The following is a 21,787-nucleotide window of genomic DNA, read 5'->3' as shown; positions in this document are numbered from 1 at the left end:
GGAAATTGGGGGATCTGAGTGTTGTGAAGTGTTTGATAAGGTACTTTAAGGATAGGGGAAGGTGTATGAACATTAGGATATGAGTTTTGCCGATTATTTAGCCACCCAAGAGAAATTGCCTTCAAAACCCTAGGAGAGGGAAATGACCTTGCCTAGGCACAACTGAAGCATGAATAAGTTGTAAAAAGACTCATTAGACACTGAGATGATAATGAAAACCCTATGAATGATGATAGACTCAGCTGAATGATGACATGGACCGCCATTTGGACAACTTTGAGAAGAGTGAAAGCAAACCCTAGACCTAATGCCTAGTGACCAAATTTTGCTTGAAGACTCACTGAAATGACAAAATTTGACCTTGACACTTCAAAATCACTTTGTAAGAGCACATTTGATCACTGGAGGAAGGCTGGAAAGACTGACACTAACATTGGCTCCAATGGGGATGGTAGCTCCTTGGAGGTACCAAGAACCTTAGACCTCTGGGAGAGAAGACCAGTGCTTTTCAATCATTGGGCAATGGAGTCATAAACTTCAAGCTGAGATGCATGACTAAAAACTGACACAAACTAACTTAACAACAAGACTAAAAATTGACTCATAAAGGACCCATGACTCAACTAAAAACTGACTCGATACTTAAACACAATCGACCAACTGAAAATGATGCTCAAAGTGGAGCTTATTCATCAAAACCTACTCTAACAGTTTCATTCATCACCTGGTCAAGTGAAATGAAACAACCAATGTAACCAAGTAAGTATACTGTCTGTTGTTCGAATTCTCCACAAGTGCTTGCTTATGAACAACAAGAGAGAACTACTGAAAGGCAACTCCCATGACAACTTAAAAACAGATCCGTGGAATGATATGAATTCTCTATCCGCCTCCAAAAACACTGCATAAGGATCATGAAATTCAAGCACGCTGGAACTTAGCTCATCCAATGGATTACTTCTCGTTTCCTCATACCATGAATGCAAATTGTGATCTGAGCCTTGTGATGAGACCTCTGCTGAAAATGACAAAGAAACTGACTGTCGGATCAAGCTTGTATCAATACACGTTTCAAGCTCACATATAGACAATGGAGATAGATTTTGACTACACACCTCATCCAAAACATCAGCTATTGGATCATGAAAAACTTGAAAATACTACTGCAATCCCATTTCTATGGGTTCCATTGTGATTACATGATTCCCTACATGCTGCTCATCTTGTTCTTGAGAGATTTTATGAGAATTCTGCCTTATAAACTGAAATGCTTCGAAACAAAAGGGTATAGAATCTTCCTGTATCATCAAATCAGGTATTTCGGCTGCCACACCTTCATCTATAATCTGCCCTCCAATTTCATTTGGTGGCTGCAAATATGATGCTACAGGCTGCTCAAGAATTTTGTTATCTGTCTCATCCTCAACATTAAATGATTTACTATGCAATCTACCCTTCAAAAACTGAATTGAATCAAAACAAAATGGTACAGAGTCACCTTAAATCATTAAATCATGTGTGTCCACTTCCAAGTCTTCAGCTGCAACTTGACAATCAATGGCTTTCGGGGATTGCAAATATGAATATGTAAAGTCTTGAACAAAATTTTCATTGCTCTCAAGATGGTCCAAATCAAGACTTGTTGACATTTGATTTCTGATTGCATGGTAGTTATCTCTGATGAACTGAAATGAATCAAAGCAAAAAGGAAAAAATCCTCCACTTACTTCAAACTTTGCTGCACTTTCCTCGTCAATGTCATAGCTGATATGCATCATTTGATCATTGTACTCGAGCTGCTGTAAGTGAACCTCTTCCTCCCACAAACTAGCTGTTGATTTGTCTGTAAGATTAGCTTCTTTTTGGAGAACATAATCATCATCATACTGATCATATTGAGGCAAATCATCACTATAAAACACATCATCAAGCATACATGTCATATCAACAGTTCTTTCTTCTTCACAATGATCTATAAAACAATCGCTATGACAACTGGGATCAGAAACAAAATGTTTTGGATCAGCAACTGGTTCTTCTTCAATCAGCGAGCCATGAGCTTGGACATCATAATCATTCCTTGCGTTGATCTTGTCTATCATTTTTTCCACTGCACTTAACAAAATATCGAGCTTCACCTCTAGAGATGTCGATTTTTCCGGATCTATGTTTTTCATCTCTTCTTCCTTCAACCTTGCCCATCGGATCAACAGATGCGCCTCTACATTTACTTCACTGTTTTGCATCTCATGAAGTGTTGCAATATCCCTTTCTCTCAGTTGAAACTCCATCTCCGGATCAAAGGAACCCGGATAGTGCAAGAGAGAAGAACTAGGAGTAGGCCTTATATCAACTGGCATCGAATAATAAACTTGATTAAATCTGGCTAAAAACTGTTGTACTGTCTCGCCTGGCAATCTTTTCAGCTGGTTATACTCTTCTACGATCAAGAGAAGGTTCTACCCGATCATCCACCTGTCGAGAAAAACTTTGACAAACTGCTGGAAATCTGAAATGCTTGCATCAAGCAAGGCTTTGAACCAACTCTTCACTTTGGCTTGCAAAGAAAGAGCAAAAAGCCTAATACTGACATCTTCTTCATCAAATTCAAAAAGATCTAGAAAATTCTCAAAATTCTGGACATGTTGCTCAGCGTTGAAATTCTTACTTTCACCATCAAACCTCAGCAAGTATAGATCATAGTTTTTGGGGAAAGCATGGAGAACAGAAGGTAAAATAAGAGGTTTATACCGATCTGGAATTTTACAAGGTGTAGGGGTATGTACAGCAGGTATAGAATTAGTCTTGGTTGTTTGGGGCTCATCAATTTGAAGATGATCATCACAAAATTCGGTAAAAGGATCTAGATCAAGCTCAAAGGTATGCAAATCTTTGGTATTCACAATATTCAAAGGGAAAGAATCAACTGCAGGCCGAGGATCTCTTCTCAAATACAATATACTTTGCAAAGCCTTCTTAACATTCTTGGGAAAAGAGAAAAAATAATTTATGACAAAGAACAAAATGTCTTGGATGAAATTCCACCTTGAGTACCTGATCTTGCCATATTCTCCTTTCATGTTTTTGCTGGTCGGGATCATCCTCCAGTGGAGTCTTTGGATTTGATTTCGAAACTGATTTAGAGTTGCCAAGTGAATGATTTCAGCCTTTCAAGTGTCTAATCGTTGTCCACAATCAACAATCAGATATGAACTTGATACATGCACTGGGATAAAATGCAAATGAAGTGTTGTATCCACAAGCTCACGGAGATTGACTGAAGCAGCGTTTATCTACTTCCGCTTATGCAAAGCAAAAGCGTTTCGAAGGCTACCTGGCGTAACTTCAGGCTCCATCTAAGACTTATGAAGCAAACACATCAACCCACAAACAAGTTTGTTCTCACCAGTATGGTCGCCAGTATGTTAGCGCTTGAAATTTCACCTCAGGCTGAGAAAGGTAAACCTCAAGGCTACATCAAACCATTTAGCCTCGTAGCTAGCCCTACGGGGCAAGAGAAGGCTCTCTCCGGTCAATCTTGGCAGATCTTCAATGGGATGAGATGACCAACAAAGTAACACTGATATTAGGCTAGTAAACTGATTAAAAAGGTTGATTTGGGGTTTTTTGGGTTTTTGGTGGCAAATTGAGGAATTGCAATTTTGGGTGCGGGGATTTGACACAGTTTCTGCAGGGGGTTCTTTGGGGCGAGGTAGGAGACAGTATTGATGCCTTAAACTGAGGTGAATGGATGAGAAAGACAGGTGAGGAGCTAAGGAGGGCAAACAATAACTTTGAATCCTCCTTAAACAGTAGAAAACATTGAAATTAAACAAACTTAAAAGCAGAGCATGGCAAGCATGAATTCTTACTTTAACACTTCATTTGTTTAATATGCAGAAGTAAAGAAAGGAAATGAATCACATAACAAAGCTTACAAGAACATTGAGAAACACACCATCAACACATGAGTCCACAAGAATCCCAAAGAGGACTGCAAAACCCTGGTCTTCCTTAGCCAAAAATTGCAGAGATACAATGAATAATACAATGATAGCCTCTCCCTCAAGAGTCCAACCATGAAAATGAGTAAGAAAGTACATAATATAAATTATCTAACCTCTTTCCCTGCCTCCATGGGTCGAGCTCACTATCCTAGGAGTTGTTTCAACCACTTCTAAACTAAGCACTACAAACTAGGCAGTCAAAACAACTTGCCTCTATAAGCTAGGAAACCAATTCATTCATTAAATATTTACCCTTTACATGAATGAATCTTCTAGAAGTGTTAAACAAGAGTAAAAGTGTCTTAGAGTTACAAAAATTACATCAAAGATAATCATCTTTAACCCCAAAAAGTCAAACTGAGTCAAATCTGCGTTTTCTGGGCTGTACAGTGCAATCTGGCAAAAAACTGCTTGACAGGTCGCGCCCCCCTGCCTGACAGGTCACGCCCCTTTGGAGCTCTGTTTGAGGCACTTGCAGGTGTCCAAATTGAGTACGAGTGGGCTTGTTGGAAAGGTCTGTGAGTCTACTTTCCAACCCAACTGGAATGTTTGAATTTGGAGTTTATTTGCCCTGTCAAAAGCCAATTCTCCCAAGACAGCTTTCTGCAGTTCAAAAAAGTGGCAGAAAGTCAAATTTTGCATGTATTTTGACCTTCTAGAGGCCCAAAACTCCATAAAAACTCAAGTCCATCCATGGGCATATGTAACTTTGCATAAAAAATCAGGAAATGCTGAGTTTTTGTGAAAAGGAGTTGCCATGACAAAGGGTCTCACGGGGGGTGAGACCCGTTAAAGAGCCAAAACCTGTAAATTACCCAAAAATGCCAAAATTACCCAAAATTCTCAAAAAATTTTGGGATTTGAGTTGTGGCTAGGCTATTGAGTGCCATGATCTTTGAGTGAAGCCTCATCCAAGATACGGAATGGATTGGTCTTCTTTTTCCCCTTTAGGGCCTCAGACAACCGCCTTTGAAACATCTTCATTTTGGCCTTGCACACATGCATTCTTGCCCAGTAATGATTTTTCATGTTCCTCAGCAACTTTTTCTCTTGGTTGGCCTTAGCCAGCAGCCTCTCTAAGTGTGCATTCACCTGGATGAGCATGGACTCTAGGTCAGCGGGCAATGGATCACCGGGTCTTCTTCGGTTCAAGACTCGGTCACTACAAATCCTCCATAACTCATCAAGTGCCTGCTCATCTTCCAACTGTTTGTTGCGCTGCTCAAGGTAGGTGATGGTCCATTGTGCACCCTCTAGTCTCCTCTGTACCTCAACCTCTGACACTGATGCTTGGTCATCACTCTGCTCATATGTTTCGGTTTCTGACATGTTTGAGGAGCAGAGTGGACAAAATGTACTGCTGTTTCTGCTTGTAAAAGTGCTGAACTCTATGCTGTTTCAAGGGGACAATGACATGAGGGAAATGTTAGGGGAGGGACCTCTTGCACAAGGAATTGGGAATATATGAATAACAGGGAATTTAGGGAATACATTGCAAACAAATATTTGCATATATACAGGCATACATGTACATAACAAGGATATAGGGAATCATTTACAAAATCACTGCATATAGGAATACATGTATAAACAGTGAACATAAGGGAATACATGTATGTAACAAGAGGACATTTGGAAACTTATTTACAAAACCTTTCACATATTCGCCAAGAATTTTTTATGTTTATAGCATGCATATGGTGAAGCAAGAGTAGGGTTTGAGTTTTTGATGCTTTGGGAGGGGGAAAGGGTTTGCAATTATTTACAACATAGCATGGGGAAAATAGATATGAATGCAAATATGAGTAAAAAGGGAAGGAGGGAAACAATTTACCAAGGGGAATACCTTGAAACAACACAAACCCTAGCACATTTACACATTAACAATGCAGCCATATAGTGTCTTGTCACTTTCATGATTTGAGGTTAAAACACAAGCATGAGGGCTTACATTCATAACCAACCACCAAAATGATGTGTAGAGAGCCTACCTTGAACAAATTTAACAACTTGTGGTTCCTTGGCAGCTCACTGGCAAAGTTCTGTGAAGAAATCCCCAACGGGTCGCGCGCCCCTGACGGGTCGCACCAGTGTAATTTTTGCACTGACAGAGGGTGCCTGACGGGTCGCACGCCTCTTACGGGTCGCGCACTTTTGCAGGAGGTTTTTGGAGGCCTTCCTGGTGTCAGAATCAGGTGCAGGATAGCTCGTTGGAAAGGTCTTTGAGTCTTCTTTCCAACCCAACTGGAATTTTTCAATTTGAAGTTCATTTGCCCTATCAAAAATCAAATCGCCCAAGACTGGTCAAAAAGTGCCAAATGAGGCTGCCTCAAGGAAGAGTGCTGTTGCAGTCAACTTTTGAATGCCTTCCTCAACCCCAAATTGAGCTCATGATAGCTCATTGGAAATATATTTGTGTCTAGTTATCATTTTACCCATCAAGAAAATCATTTGGCCAACCAAGCTAGGAGAAAACGTGATTTTCCCAAGGTCACTTCAGAGGTGTCTTTGATTCTCCTGAGGCAACGATATTCTTGACATTTCTCTCAAACCATGACACCTGTGTAAAAAGTGAAGGATTTTTTTCTTCCTTGGCATGTTTTGGACAAAAACCTCTCTCATTTTTCCAAAATTCATCTTTGATTGCTCTGAAACAGCTTTTGAGTGAAACTTATCCCGATGTGTGAAACAAGGAATTTTGTCGAAATGAAGCGAAATGAAGGGGATAAGGGGCTTCTAAATTCTTGGGGAAATTTTGGGGAGTAGGGAGGGATGTTAGGAAGTAGGGGAAAGTGGAATCTCAGAGATTGAGTGAGGGGAAGCAGTTCAAAAGGGCAAAACACAGGCCCAACCTAGAAAATTGCCAGGTTGTAGCTAGAAACTAGGGTTTGTGCAAAAATGAGGAATTTGGGGGATCTGAGTGTTGGGAAGTGTTTGATAAGGTACTTTAAGGATAGGGGAAGGTGTATGAACATCAGGATATGAGTTTTGCCGATTATTTAGCCGCCCAAGAGAAATTGCCTTCAAAACCCTAGGAGAGGGAAATGACCTTGCCTAGGCACAACTGAAGCATGAATAAGTTGTAAAAAGACTCATTAGACACTGAGATGATAATGAAAACCCTATGAATGATGATAGACTCAGCTGAATGATGACATGGACCGCCATTTGGACAACTTTGAGAAGAGTGAAAGCAAACCCTAGACCTAATGCCTAGTGACCAAATTTTGCTTGAAGACTCACTGAAATGACAAAATTTGACCTTGACACTTCAAAATCACTTTGTAAGAGCACATTTGATCACTGGAGGAAGGCTGGAAAGACTGACACTAACATCGCCAATGCCTTAATCAAACCCTGTGTCGTTGTTTCCTTCGAAATGTTGAAGGTGACCGACGCTACGAGGCACAACCGTACTGTTCCAAGTGCCTTTCTATCGAGAAGGTTCCATTCTTCATCTGTCATACCCGTCGGCATCTTTGTTTTTCCACCCAAGGGTAGGTACAGATCTTTCTGATACAGATAATCTTCCATCTGCATCTTCCACAACGAGAAGTTTTGGCCATTAAATTTCTCGACCCTAAACTTACCATATTCCTCCATTGCTCCCACTCAAACGAGGAACCCTTCTTTCCTACGAGTTTATTAGCCAAGTAGACCTTCAACTCTGATACCAGTTGTTAGAAAATTATATATTATAGAGCAATGGAACACATAGAATATTGCATAAATATAAACACAGAAAACGCATAAAACCAGAGAGACACAGATATACGTGGTTCACCTAGTTTGGGCTACGTCCACCCCGAACAGCCGGTCCTTCCTTTCTATTATCCAGCAAAATGAAGAAACCTACAACAAATCCGTTATCCTCTATTTTCTCTCATAGTCTCACCTCTCTGTTTCTCGCTTGGAGAATACACATCTATTACACAGCCTCAATACAGTGCCCTCATATAAAGAGAGGGGTTGCCTTTGAGGGCAAAAAACCATAAACTAAACATAAGTTCTACCATCAAATCATCCGCCTAATGAATGGCCCAGATTGACTAGAAATTACTATACTTTTACAAGGCAATTTTACATTTGCTTTTAGCTTCGGGGCGCTGCCCACGAAACCCCCACCGGGGGACCGCTGGCCCCCAGACCCCCCAGCTGGGGGGGATCGGCCCCCCCGCACCCCCCCGTCTGGAGGGGTGTACAAAATTCTTGGGGTATACATCCGACGGAAACAAAGACCTCTAAATAATCATGCTCCATACCCAACACCTTTGTCATTGATGGAAACACTGTGATCCTCTCCTTTGCCTACCTCCCCCTTTGACATCAACGAAAATGGGTACAATAAAGATCAAAAGCTTCAGTAAATCACTTTCCTCCCCATCTCAATATCACAACATATTATGGTACAACACAAAATTATTTCTCCTTTTGAGAATAAGAGCAATCCTTTAGTATTGAAGAAATTAGTTAAAAAATAACAAATTCACTGAGGTTATCATGCATTGTCGGGAAATAAATTAGCCATCACTTTCATTAATAGGTCACTATTAAATTTATGATTTAGGTCTCAAATTATGTGTCCCTATTGTTGTTGATGACCACATTTAACATACCAAAATCATCATCAACTTTTATTATTGGATCGTATGAAGACCATAGCTACAACTGAGGAAATTCAAGCATTTGTTGGTCCAATACCAATGTTGCAAACAATTCTCCAGTGTGCATTTCCTAAATTTATGATTTAGGTCTCAAATTATGTGTCCCTATTGTTGTTGATGACCACATTTAACATACCAAAATCATCATCAACTTTTATTATTGGATCGTATGAAGACCATAGCTACAACTGAGGAAATTCAAGCATTTGTTGGTCCAATACCAATGTTGCAAACAATTCTCCAGTGTGCATTTCCTACTAGAAGAGAGAGAGCACAAAATCCAATACCTAAAAAACAAGAAATCCAATTTCCACACCAGACTAGGAGAGCATGGGCCAAAGAAATAGGAATGAACAACAATACTAAAACTTGATCAACGTGTCACAGTTTCTACAGAAAGAAATATGTAGGCCCATAGGCATGTATGAAGTATTCACTCCCAAGCATATCTCCCAAAGCTTCATATTATTTTACTTTAGGATTTTTTTAAATTGAACCCTTTTTCATGCATCCTATGTATGTTTGAGGAGAAGCACAGTCCTTTGGCAGTAGTGTTGCAAGTTGTTCTCTTTTTCAATTTCTGCCATTTTGAATCCATCCTTGTTTTTTCCAATTAAAAATCTTAAATCTAAACCTATTCCAAATGAAAGCATAAGCTCGTTGTTTTTTGGTTGTGCACTTGTGAGCGATGATCATTTTTTGTTGAATTTTACTATGTTCTTCGTCGATTATGCATGCAATAAAAGGTTCTAGGTAGAGAGTTTGATGATATCTTTAGACTCTTTAAGTGAGTTACTCTACAGTATTCTATGATAAAATCCAACGAGTTTTATCTTTATTTTGACAGATTAGCTACTTCACTAATGGCATCATCAGTGTTTCTTGAAACTTAATGTGGAATGTCTATAACAGTCACCTCTCAGATTTCTATATAATGATAGCTAGCAATGTTTTTGGTGCATGAGGTACATCAATATATAGAAAATGTTGCCAATAAAATATAATTCTGCAATACCATTCATATGGCAAAACACCTTTTGGACCTAGATTTCAACGTCTCAAGAAAACATGTACCATTTCCCAACATATTGTGCAATTGGCAGGTGGACTGACATAGGAAAGGTGAGAACACATAGAATAAGTCTATGCCACTGCCTAGCATATTAGTTTGAGGATATATGACATCAAGGCCAAGTCTCCAAGCCATAAACAACAATGTCACGGATATTTTCTCCTCTAATCTTTCCAATGTATAAATATCCTACACTCTTCCAACTATTTCCCCCGTGGCTTTGTTTCCGAAGCGAAACTCTTGTAATTGAGATTCCACCATGCCACTGTCATTATCATGCATTAACACAGTAACACTGTCCTCCCACACTTACCCAAGCTTACCAATCCATTGGGATAAATATGTGACGAAGAGTCACTATGATATGATTCAACTCCCTAAGTGCAGTTAAGGAAGTAGAACCGATGAACCAAAACTTTACATACCTCCCTCAGGTGCTACAAGACCCGCAGGAGCTAACCAACCACCCCAGGTATCGAACCCCTGAGTTAACTTAGCTTTTCACTAAACTAAACCCCCAGTCACTCCCATGACAAGGCCTCCATGTGACTGAAACCCTCCAGTCGCTCCCACAGGCCTGCTTCCCAGCGACTGCAGTCTTTTTCAGTCAATTCAGTGCTAGCATCCGCGAGATCTAAGACACTTTTTTAGGGATAGGATCTAGACCTCAACCCATAACTTGATGAAACACTCAGAAGTGATAAATAACAAGAATACAAGGCCTCTAATGCAAAACTTAAACAAGGACCTAGCCTAATCCATCCTAACCATGATAGGAATTTTGTCAAACACATCATGAACATGTAATGCATAGGCTATAAATACACATCTGAAAACAAGGGCCTCATACTTACCTAAAATTCTTTAAGAAGGTTTGATACCCTCTCAAAATCGTTGCATTATCATCTATTAGGTCATACATTCATTAATCATTATTTACTAATCAAAACATGATGAGAGCCATAACTGAAGTCTGTCATAAAACCATGCTGATAACTAGCATATAACCGTAATAATAACAATGAAGAACAACCATAAAATCCACATAATAGAAATTACATTTACTCATGAAGTATAAGGGAAAGAGAGCTCGTATTAAAATATGCAAAATCCAACCAAGTTAGGGACTTCCACATACCACCCAACCATAGATTGGGTTGAACCAAATCTTTCTTTCAGCCAATCATCCATGTGCCATATTCCAAGCATGAATGTGGGGCTCATAACAAAACTGACTAGGGCTTCTCAAGCTTTAATGTGTATACCTCCATTACTGGTCAAGGGATTCCTAGGCCCGAAAATCTCATCTATGCAACTAGGATTTACCATATATCCTGCCATTACCATTTAAGAGATTCCTAGGCCCGAACAAAGGAACATACACTACATGCTTTACCACAATCCCGCCATATACTAGCCAAAGGATCACTAGGCCCTAAACAAGCATGGGTTCCTCTGGATATATCCACCTAAATCATTAGGAACTTGCGTGACTCCACCCTCAAGATTTACCGTGTATCCCATAATTATTGGTCAAGAGACTCCTAGGCCTTTGGGAATTTTCGTGAGACCACCCCACTCAGTTTCAAAACCATCCGGAAATCCAGCTCAACCAAGTAAAAGAACCCCATCACACCATGTCTATCTAGAAATGGAAAGGCAGGGATGAAACCATTTTCAAACCTAGAGAAACCCATGCCAATGACAGCAAGAGAAACAAATACGCACATGCATGTACCATGCATGCCAAAACTAGAAAGAAAATCATACATGAAACTCGATACTTTTAAGTAATCCTATTGTATCCAATTGATCCATCTCTTCCTTTCTTGATCTTTGTTTCTCTTTACTTCTGTGTCCTTCATTTGTCTTCCTTTCTCCAAAGCTAGAGTGCTCCAAGAATGATCTAAGTGTACAAGAGTATGAGAGAGTAAAGAGAATAGAGAGAGAGCTTCAAAATTGAACTGACAAAAGGTTGTGAACTGATCCTCAGAAGCCTCTTTACGCCGTAAGGCGTTCCCTCTGAAAGGAACTCCCCCTCCATGCCGCGGTGTCTCGTTATGGGCCCTTAGATCGATTGTTAGACGATGGAATAAACTCCAGCCATTAGATCGTCGGTGAAAAATGTTGTAGGCGGTTCAGATTATTGGAATGTCGTAGGCAGTTGAGAATATTGCGCTTTTTAGAAACCGTTTTCGTGATGTTTTCCATCCTATGTTGTAGGCGGTTCAGATTATTGGAATGTCGTAGGCAGTTGAGAATATTGCGCTTTTTAGAAACCGTTTTCGTGATGTTTTCCATCCTTAAGACAGTTGTCTCTCAATGATGGGCCTTCCCCTCAATTTTTCCATCCCCTTCTTCATTTCGATTCCCCCTCTCCTTCCATTAATTCCCTCGCCGCTCTTTCCACTTCCTCTCTCTTCACCAATGCATCTGCGCCCTTCTACGCTTCAATGCCCACGGGAAAGCTTAAATCAGATGGATGTTTTCCATCTTTGTTGCTTTCAGTTTCATTGAATGTTTGTTTCCCACTTGCCTGAGGCTCTGTAACTGCTGGACTTGGTTTTGTTGTCTTTTGAGAAGTTAGATTAGCTCCTGAAAATGGACCATGCACAAAAGGGCACTTATCACCCTTTACACAATATCCCTGCTGAAAAAATAGCAGGTAACTTTCGGTTTGTTTGCAGTGCTAGATGCCGGTAACGATGTTGAGGACGATGGTGGCACTATTGATGGTGTTGGTGCTCCTGACAAGCCATCTAGTGGCTGAAACGGAAACACAGATACACAAGTTAGTGTCATAAATAGATTAAAAAAAATTTATACAAAGAAAGTATACCTGCTTGATATGTAGAATCGACCAGAGCAGAATAGCTTCTCAAAACTTTATGCAGCAAAACCTCCTCCGGCTGTCCCATGAAGACAATATTGTTTTTTCTATTTTGTGAGTTAGTTCAACCGTATATCTAATTTTCTGAACCTCCAGCCACTTCATTTCCATCCTATTTTGAGAATACAGTTACACAAAAAGAGGCAGGAACTCAGCAGTCAAGGAAGGATAAAATGGTAGCATTGGGTACTTTGCGCAGGTTGGAATTTTTGGCACTGAATACAAGGATCTCTATTAGGAGCTTTGTGGGCCATTTTATGTTCTAAATACCAGGGTACCTACCTGATGGATTTGCCACTTTCTTTACAGAATCTCTTTTATCAATTTTTGTATATTTCTTTCTTTTCTTTTAACAACTCTTTTCTCTTTGTTTATCGTTGCAGCCTATTGGGCAGACATTCTTGTATTTACAGTTATTAGAAAGCAATTTTGTGGTACAAATTTCCTTCTATGGTTGCAAACTTTTTATGGGATTCAAAATATTTCTATGCAATCTCTGATATTTATTATTACTCTGCATTTGTGAGATGAATACTTGCATGAAGTTATTAGTATGACTAAAGAATTCTGTGAGATGAATACTTGCATGAAGTTATTAGTATGACTAAAGAATTCTGAGCAAAGTGTAGTCCTTGATAGTTACTACCATTTTGTGTTACGAGATGGATTTTTTTCATGTTTTGAATATATCTGAAGCTGGTCTAGAGGCCCTAGGAACAAACTTGAACTGCTGGATTCATTTGCTAATGCTCAGTACATTTTATTTTCATATCACGAAATGTTAGATATCTCCACCCTTCATTAGTATTTCTAATATTTCTGTAGACTCTTTAAGTACCAAAGACTTCCATTTGCAGTGGTGCTTGAAGATACTTGTGCGTGCCCGGCGACCTTCTGTCTCTTCCATGCGATCAATTTATGTTTCTACAATGTGGGATAAAGATGCCCAATCAAAAGGCATTGTTTTAAATATTTAAATTGAAAAGGCATTGGTCTAAAGATTTAAATATGGTTATTTATGTGCAAAGTGCATTGTTTCCTAGCCAAGAACATGTCGAGGAACAACACTGTGAATCTACAAATACAAACACAAATGTTATTGTATGAATCATGCCCGTTAATAAACCATGTGGATGAGAATGATGATGTTCTCATTTGATCATCCATGCTTGTGGGTGAATCCCTGATGAGCAATCCTTAATTGCTGTGCATCCATGTTTATTTGTTTATAATGTAATTACTAAATAATACAGTTGTTTTTGAATGCTATTGCTGTCATGAAGTTGTTGATAGTCTCATAGCACTCTATTAAAAAAGTTTGTTGCTGGTATCGAGAGAGCCTAGGGAGGCATCTGCATATGTCACATGCACCTGAAACAGGCAATTAAGGATAAATATAAGAGGATATTGAGACAAATAAGAAGAATATGAGTCTACCTTGTTAGCTGGATAAACTTTCTGCTTGTACCACGCAGGTCTGTCCTGCAAATCAATCGGAACTATCTGGATCTGATCGAGGCCCTGCATTTTATTTTCACAGCTCTATCAATGCAATACAAAACCTACCAACAAGGAGAAGGGGAATCAGCGAGATAAATACCTTGTAGTTTCTGGCAATCCAAACGCGCTGGGCATATGGGCATGTCAAACTGACATACAGTCTGTAAAATCCGAATCAAATTTAGTAATGAATACCTAAGCAACTTATCATACAATTCGTATTCCAGTAGAATGTGATAACTAATAGTAAAATGCAGAAATCATTAGAATTAAGATATACACCTCGGGGTTCCATCAAACAATGGCGGAGGCTCTGATTTAGAATTGAGAACGGGGAGAATTGAATGGCTGCAATCAAACAACATGATGCCATAGAATACATTTTGGTAAATTCTGGCACAAGCTTGGATAGACGAAAAAAATTATGTAAAGATCAAACAGCGATTGCTTACGGTGCTGCCATGCTAATCTGGTAGAATTGCTGCTATATAAGTATTTCTGCAAAACAAATACCAAAAGCTTACTCTACTATTATCGGTTGAAGAATTTATACGAACCATACACATTCTCAATCACCCATACGGATGGCTGGATATACAAGTGCCACCGAACAGTATTAGCCCGATATTTTTTTTATATCAGGGTGAATCGTTAAACGAATGTTCAAGCTACAGAGTATATCTAGGAATTTAATTTATGATTTAGTAAGAGTTGAGGCAGGATGTTAGAGCTTATTTCTTTAGTTTTATCATTACGAAAATTTATTTATTGAAAGTCTATTTCTTAAGTCTTATTCCAATCCGCTAAAGATGTTAAGGTTGTATTTGAAACGAGAGGCTACCACTATAACACTTAAAAATATATAAAACAGTTTTTAATCTAAATATATTAGGAATTTATGTCTTAGCAATAGTCAAAACACCTAAAAATAATTACGCCGTAAGGCGTTTCCCTTTGAAATGAATTACCTTAGCTGATGACGTGTCCTATTATTGACCATGGATTTTTACGCCGTAAGGCGTTTCCCTTTGAAATGAATTACCTTAGCTGATGACGTGTCCTATTATTGACCATGGATTTGTTGTGTTAGACGATTGAATGAAGATTGATCGTTGATCTTCACACTGACTTTTTGTCTCCCAACCCAATGGCCTCTCTGTCTTCAGAGTTATTGTTCGGGATGTTTCCTCTAGAGGTAGTTATTGTTCGGGATGTTTCCTCTGGAGGTATGCGAGCTAGGGCTGCAGCACGCAACTCTTTTTTAGTGGCAGAGAAAAATCCAAAATCTGTTCCCCATGAACCAGCTAGATATTCCTTCTGCCCTTGCGAGCTGCTTAGTTTATTATTCGTTAAGTTCGTCATTTTTACGCTCCGTTTCATTCGCCCAATCTCAGGTTCTCACTCACTAATTTTCTGTTCAAAGGTTTTATCAGAGCTTTCCACCGCTGTTTGTAGGGCATTTCAAGTTCTCAGGGCGGAATTCGACCTATCTGTTATCCACCAGGTTGGCATTAACTAACCCTTTACCCACATTTTTCGGATCTGCAAAAAGCCTTTTTAAATTTCTGCTCTGAATTGATCACGGTAGAACAATTCAGCGGTTAATTCTTCTGTGTTTGTCTGGACTCTTCATAGAGGGATTCTGTGAGGATCCATGCTCTGTTGATTGTGCAGTAAAAGGTTCTTCACTGCTCTCAGGATTCTTTTCTTGTTTGATTTGTGCAAGGGTCTTAGGCCCAGCAAAATTTATGGCATCTGTCCTTATTTCAGTGTTCCTAAAAGTTTGACCTCTAGGTACCCTGGATTCTGATGATATAGAACCATCTGCAGGCATTCTACCCCTCTCCTTTTCACGATACTTGCTTCTGAAATGATCATTTAAGCCCCGTCTGCTTGGTGAGCTTCTGGACCAAGCCCTCTCTAACTTTCCTTCTTGATCAACGTCTATATTGTCAGATGGCTCTCTTTTGAAGCCACTAGCCTCTACTTGAATCCTACCCTGCAATCGCCTACTACTGTGATTCATACCTTGCCTTAACTGGTCCCTGTATATATCTTGCTATCTACGGTCATCATCTTGTTGCCTAGAGCCACGGTGAAATTCACCATGTCGACTATCCACATGCTGTCTCTTTTAGGGGCTATCCACTACTTTAGCCTCACCAGCCCTCCTATGTTTTGAAATCCGGTGGCGGAGATCCTCCATATTGTTCCGTTCATGATCATCTTCACTAGACAAAGACCTCCTTTCTCGCACAATCGGTCTCTCCAGAACCCTGTCATCAAAAGCATTAGACTGCTTTTGGCCACCGCGCTCATATCCCCTGTTTTTATATGGTTCATAAGCTCCATGGTCATACTGAAATTCAACGTCATAGTAGCCAGTTTGGACAAGCTCTCGTTTGTTGTGCATATTTCTTTCTCGACCATTGATTGCATCTCTTCCAGATTCCATATCATGTTTATAGTAATGAGCATCCTCCCGGTGGCTTAGCTGGTCAGGTCCATCATCCACAAGTACATCAAATCCTGGCGATGATCCACCCAGCAAATCCTCCAATTCCAATCCATTTTGTAGTCTCTCTTCTGGAGGATGAGACGGGCGTATCCGAGACCTGTTTCTTGAAGCATCATGTATCCTTTGTCTTGTAGGTTCAATCTTTGGAAAAAATTGTTCGACTTCATGTGGACTTCCCTTTATATAGGTAGGCTGAGATCTTGATTGAGAGACATGTCTAGCTTCTGGTTGCAACTGGGCTTCCTTGACATTATTTGACTGCAGTGTTAAAGGATTTCCCAAATGCCCTGCTTGGAAGTTATTGGACTGCAATGCAACAGGGTTACTTGACTGTGACGCCTTGAAGTTATTTGCCTTTGCTAGCACAGGGTTTCTTGACTGCACTTCCTGCAAGTTGTTTGACTTCAATGTCATGGGGTTGCTTGACTGCACTGCATTAGGATCAATTGATTGCACTGCCTTGGGAAAGCTTAAATCAGATGGATGTTTTCCATCTTTGTTGCTTTCAGTTTCATTGACTGTTTGTTTCCCACTTCAATGTCATGGGGTTGCTTGACTGCACTGCATTAGGATGAATTGATTGCACTGCCTTGGGAAAGCTTAAATCAGATGGATGTTTTCCATCTTTGTTGCTTTCAGTTTCATTGAATGTTTGTTTCCCACTTGCCTGAGGCTCTGTAACTGCTGGACTTGGTTTTGTTGTCTTTTGAGAAGTTAGATTAGCTCCTGAAAACGGACCATGCACAAAAGGGCACTTATCACCCTTTACACAATATCCCTGCTGAAAAAATAGCAGGTAACTTTCGGTTTGTTTGCAGTGCTAGATGCCGGTAACGATGCTGAGGACGATGGTGGCACTATTGATGGTGTTGGTGCTCCTGACAAGCCATCTAGTGGCTGAAACGGAAACACAGATACACAAGTTAGTGTCATAAATAGATTAAAAAAAAATTATACAAAGAAAGTATACCTGCTTGATATGTAGAATCGACCAGAGCAGAATAGCTTGAAACTGGCTATGACTAATTTATGTGAAGGTTGCGGTCTGTGTTTGTATTACACCACTGACCAGTTCAACTACAACCCTCTCCTAATGCAAAACATAACCATTACTGCTAAAAAAAATGCTACAAAAAAATGTTACAAATAGGATCTGTATCATCATTAACAAGATTCAGTGCAGACAAAAGAAACAATTATCTTGAATAGCTGCGAGAACATCACGTCAAGCAACACATGAAATCGGCATTTTACACTGACATTCCAAGCAAAACTACAACAAAAAACCACCATTGTGCTTGCCAATACATGCACAGATTTGCAAACAGCTTTCAACAGATCTTCTAATACAAGTCACTAATCAAGAGAAGATGCCACCAAGCTTCCTAGCAAAGTCGTCGTCATCATCATCTTCTAGAAAGTCTTCAATATTCTTGCTCATCTTCATTCCTTTCCCACTCTTCATTGTCCTCATTCTCTGCATGTTCCAAATCATACTCTTCATGGTCAACATCTTCATTTCTGTGAACAGCATCATTCATTACTGGATCTTCCTAGTCATCCACTACAACAGGCTTTGCTCCATTTGAAAAGGCTGATGGTTTGTCTTCTACAAGAGTATCCACGTCATTGGATGCCTCAGTGTCATCCACCCCAGGAGTAAAAGTGGGCAGTTCAGATGTGTAACTGTCACCAGCTGGAAGTTCTCCCTCTTCAACATCTTTTTCAGGTGGTGGCAAGCCATCATTTCCCTTGCTCAAATTGAAACTCTGAATGGCCTGACCCTGCCCTTCTGTAGGTATATTTCCTTCATTGTCACCATTTTCTTGAGTCACTTTCCGTATTTTCTTCAGAATATCACTTAGTGGCTTTAGAGCCTGAAAGTCTTGTTCCCCACTTGAATCATTAATTACCTCGCCCAATCTCATCTTCCTTCCTTCCCAAGGAAGATTTTGTCTTTGTTTGTCTGGACTCTTCATAGAGGGATTCTGTGAGGATCCATGCTCTGTTGATTGTGCAGTAGAAGGTTCTTCACTGCTCTCACGATTCTTTTCTTGTTTGATTTGTGCAAGAGTCTTAGGCCCAGCAAAATTTATGGCATCTATCCTTGTTTCAGTGTTCCTAAAACTTTGACCACTAGGTACCTGGATTCTGATGATATAGAACCATCTGCAGGCATTCTGCCCCTCTCCTTTTCACGATACTTGCTGGAAAAATTTCACATTATTGAATTCTTTATTAAAGAGATCTGTAAGGGCTTGAAAGCTTTAATTTCCATCATTGCAGATGATAGAAATTTCTATAATTTTTCCTTTACCTTTTTTGTTGAGGGTTGATCAAATTTTGACAGCAGGGTTTGTACTCCGGTGGTTCGAGCCCGATTTACACCGATGGGTAGGAACTCAAGAAGGGGGTACAAGGAGGCGTGGCGGTGGCTCGACAAAGAGGGAAAGATGTAATACAAGAAGATGGGGCTTCGTCGTGGGGTAACTGCAGGGGAATGGGTAATCGTGTGAGGAACAATGGGAATCGTTCGCGTGGGCGCGGAGGAGGTTCTGGTAAGAGCTTATTTGTATATGGTGGAGCTTTAGTTGAGTGGCAGCCTTCGTGCACGCCAGGTTCGGTGACATTTGTTATATTTTTAATTGTTTTTTCTGAAATGGATTGATTGTCATGCGCTTTAGTTTTTCCAGTTCAAATCATCCACGCAAGGAATGCAAAAATTGGGGTTGAATAGAGGGTTCCATCATTTGAGGAGAAGGGGAGTAGAGTGAATGTGCCATGGTTTAGAGAGGACACAGAAGGCTCAATACTGGTTCCTCTTGTGGAGATGTACTACCTGGCATTAAAAAGTGGGTCTTCTATCAATCATATACGACTCTGGTTGTCCCAATGTAGAATGGGTGGCTTTTTATATATTTGAACGCTATTTGTCCTAACTTGATCTTCAAAAAAATGAATCTATATTAACTTTCGATTGTGGAAAGTAAAAGGTTTTTGATCAATTACAGACTACAGTCTTTGCCTAACAACAATTAGCCGCATTTTCATTTATAACCTTCAACTTTAGAAAGAAATAGTCGAAAAATAGCAGAAGCAAAACCCGAAAGGAAAATCAAACCCCAAAAATTGAATAGATGTTCAGAGATTTGACTGGTTGCCTGGAAAATGATTCGGAAAGGCCACGGTGAGAAGGATCTAGCGGAATCCTCGGTCAAATCTAAAGCTCAATATGATAGCTTTCAGCAGATCGAGTCGAGTAATATCTGAGCATATCGTAAATGACAACATTCAGTCATGTAACAATTTGTTCTAAAAAGTCACTTAAAATATCCTTCCACTTGTACCAGTCAAGCCCACATTACTATATTCTTATTAGATGCACACACTAACCATACAACGATTAACATTTTACACTACACACTCGTCATTTAGAAATAAGATGTATATCCTTATTTCTCATTTAACCAGCTATTATATTCAAGTTCCTTTTGTTAAAAAAAATTACAAGAGTTTTACACAACAACATTGAAAGAAAACTCCTTTTCTTTGTTTTGAATCATTTGGGAAATTCAACCAAAGGAGGGACATTTCTTTCCAACTTTTGTGTAAGGGACATTTCTTTCCAACCTTGGTGTATGGAAATTACGTCAATATTCTCTCGAGCCTTTTCTATTGTCAACGCAATTAATAGATAGTATTCAGCATAATTTGTTTTTGGTTTCTGGTATCAAGACCCCACAGTCTGTTCATTACATATGTTTCTATATCTATTTTTTATTTATTTATTTATGTTGACTTCCACCTCCCTATAATCTCACATAGTTTAAACTAGGAGGAATAAGCAACCCTTTATACACATATATTTTCCTTTATGTGGGGTAAAACATACTTAGCGTAATTAGGCAGGCATTCTAACGGATCAAGAGATATCCATCCTTGTTGCACACACACTTTGTATGTTCACCATCACATATTACACACACATCGCTCACACACTAAGTTTATTTAAAATCTGTACAAAGGGTATTCCATTCCGTCTTGCACTGTTGGGTGATCTTGCAGGGAAATATAGATTTGAACTTGGTTTTTTTTAATTTTATTTTTCACACCAAAAGTGAAAGTAAGACTCCTTAAAAGCAACCTTAACTTCAACTCATCTATTCTTTCAACAAGGTCCACAAAAATAAATTGATAGTTTTAGTTAGGACCACAGGGGTAGGCATCCAAATAATCCATTGTGGTTGTTTCAAATTGAAACAAAGAAATTGTCTTTTTAGGGAGCTGAAAATCCTCCACAACCTGGTGACAAAAAGTCGGTGATGAGAAGAAACTCATGAAGGAGAAAGGCATAGGTTGTGGATTATAATGGGCCTCATTGAATTTCCTAGTTCTTAGTATGGATTTCGGGTCTAATGTTGACAACCAGAAGTTGATATTCTCTCATCCCCACTACACGAAGGTAGCTTTGTTGCCAAACATAGGGAATATTTCCCTATAGGTGGTAGGGGCGGGAGCACTTGTGCCTGGTGTGGATTTCAAATGATTGCTAGAAGCATTTCCAATTTCTCAAATATATGGCCCCAATACCCCTTATGATAACCCTTCATCCATATCTTTGTTGATTTTTCGATTGGTGGCTTGAGACCCCACTGTTGTAAAAATATCACAAGTTTTCATTGCAGTTAGCAAGCGTAAGTCCTTGTTTAAGCCCCATCTGCTTGGTGACCTTCTGGAACAAGCCCTCTCTAACTTGCCTTATTGATCAGATTCTATATTGTTAGATGGCTCTCTTTTGAAGCCACTAGCCTCTATTTGAATCCTACCCTGCAATCACCTACTACTGTGATTCATACCTTGCCTTAATTGGTCCCATTATATATCTTGTTGTCTACGGTCATCATCTTGTTGCCTAGAGCCACGGTGAAATTCACCATGTCGACTATCCACATGTTGTCTCTTTTAGGGGCTATCCACTACTTTAGCCTCAACAACCCTCCTATGTTTTGAAATCCGGTGGCAGAGATCCTCCATATTGTTCCGTTCAGGATCATCTTCACTAGACAAGGACCTCCTTTCTCGCACAATCGATCTCTCCAGAACCCAGTCATCAAAAGCATTAGACTGCTTTCGGCC

The 21,787-nt window shown here is 39.7% G+C and overlaps 1 protein-coding gene across 3 annotated transcripts in view; it reads right to left on the bottom strand.

Annotated features, from left to right (window-relative positions):
* Nucleotides 1–14,734, bottom strand: part of LOC149160633 (glutathione S-transferase L2, chloroplastic-like) — a 103,017-nt gene extending 88,283 nt beyond the window's left edge. For all 3 annotated transcript variants that reach the window (XR_016261802.1, XR_016261803.1, XM_089436749.1), the window contains exons 1-4: nucleotides 14,586–14,734; nucleotides 14,416–14,481; nucleotides 14,234–14,294; nucleotides 14,071–14,154 (exon numbers count right to left, since the gene is read on the bottom strand). Coding sequence is in view for 1 of the 3 variants with exons in the window: in XM_089436749.1 (XP_089292875.1) it covers nucleotides 14,071–14,154; nucleotides 14,234–14,294; nucleotides 14,416–14,481; nucleotides 14,586–14,596 (222 nt within the window). In the remaining 2 variants the exon portion in view is untranslated. The remainder of the gene's footprint in view (nucleotides 1–14,070; nucleotides 14,155–14,233; nucleotides 14,295–14,415; nucleotides 14,482–14,585) is intronic.
* Nucleotides 14,735–21,787: the final 7,053 nt, after the last annotated feature.

This window comes from Pinus tabuliformis, chromosome 5_2 (genome assembly GCF_031772625.1).
Source record: "Pinus tabuliformis cultivar Carrire ecotype Pingquan chromosome 5_2, CPIR1, whole genome shotgun sequence".
NCBI classification, from domain to species: domain Eukaryota; kingdom Viridiplantae; phylum Streptophyta; class Pinopsida; order Pinales; family Pinaceae; genus Pinus; species Pinus tabuliformis.
The sequence above is the reverse complement of the archived record's forward strand: the minus strand, read 5'-3'. Positions and strand labels throughout refer to the sequence as shown.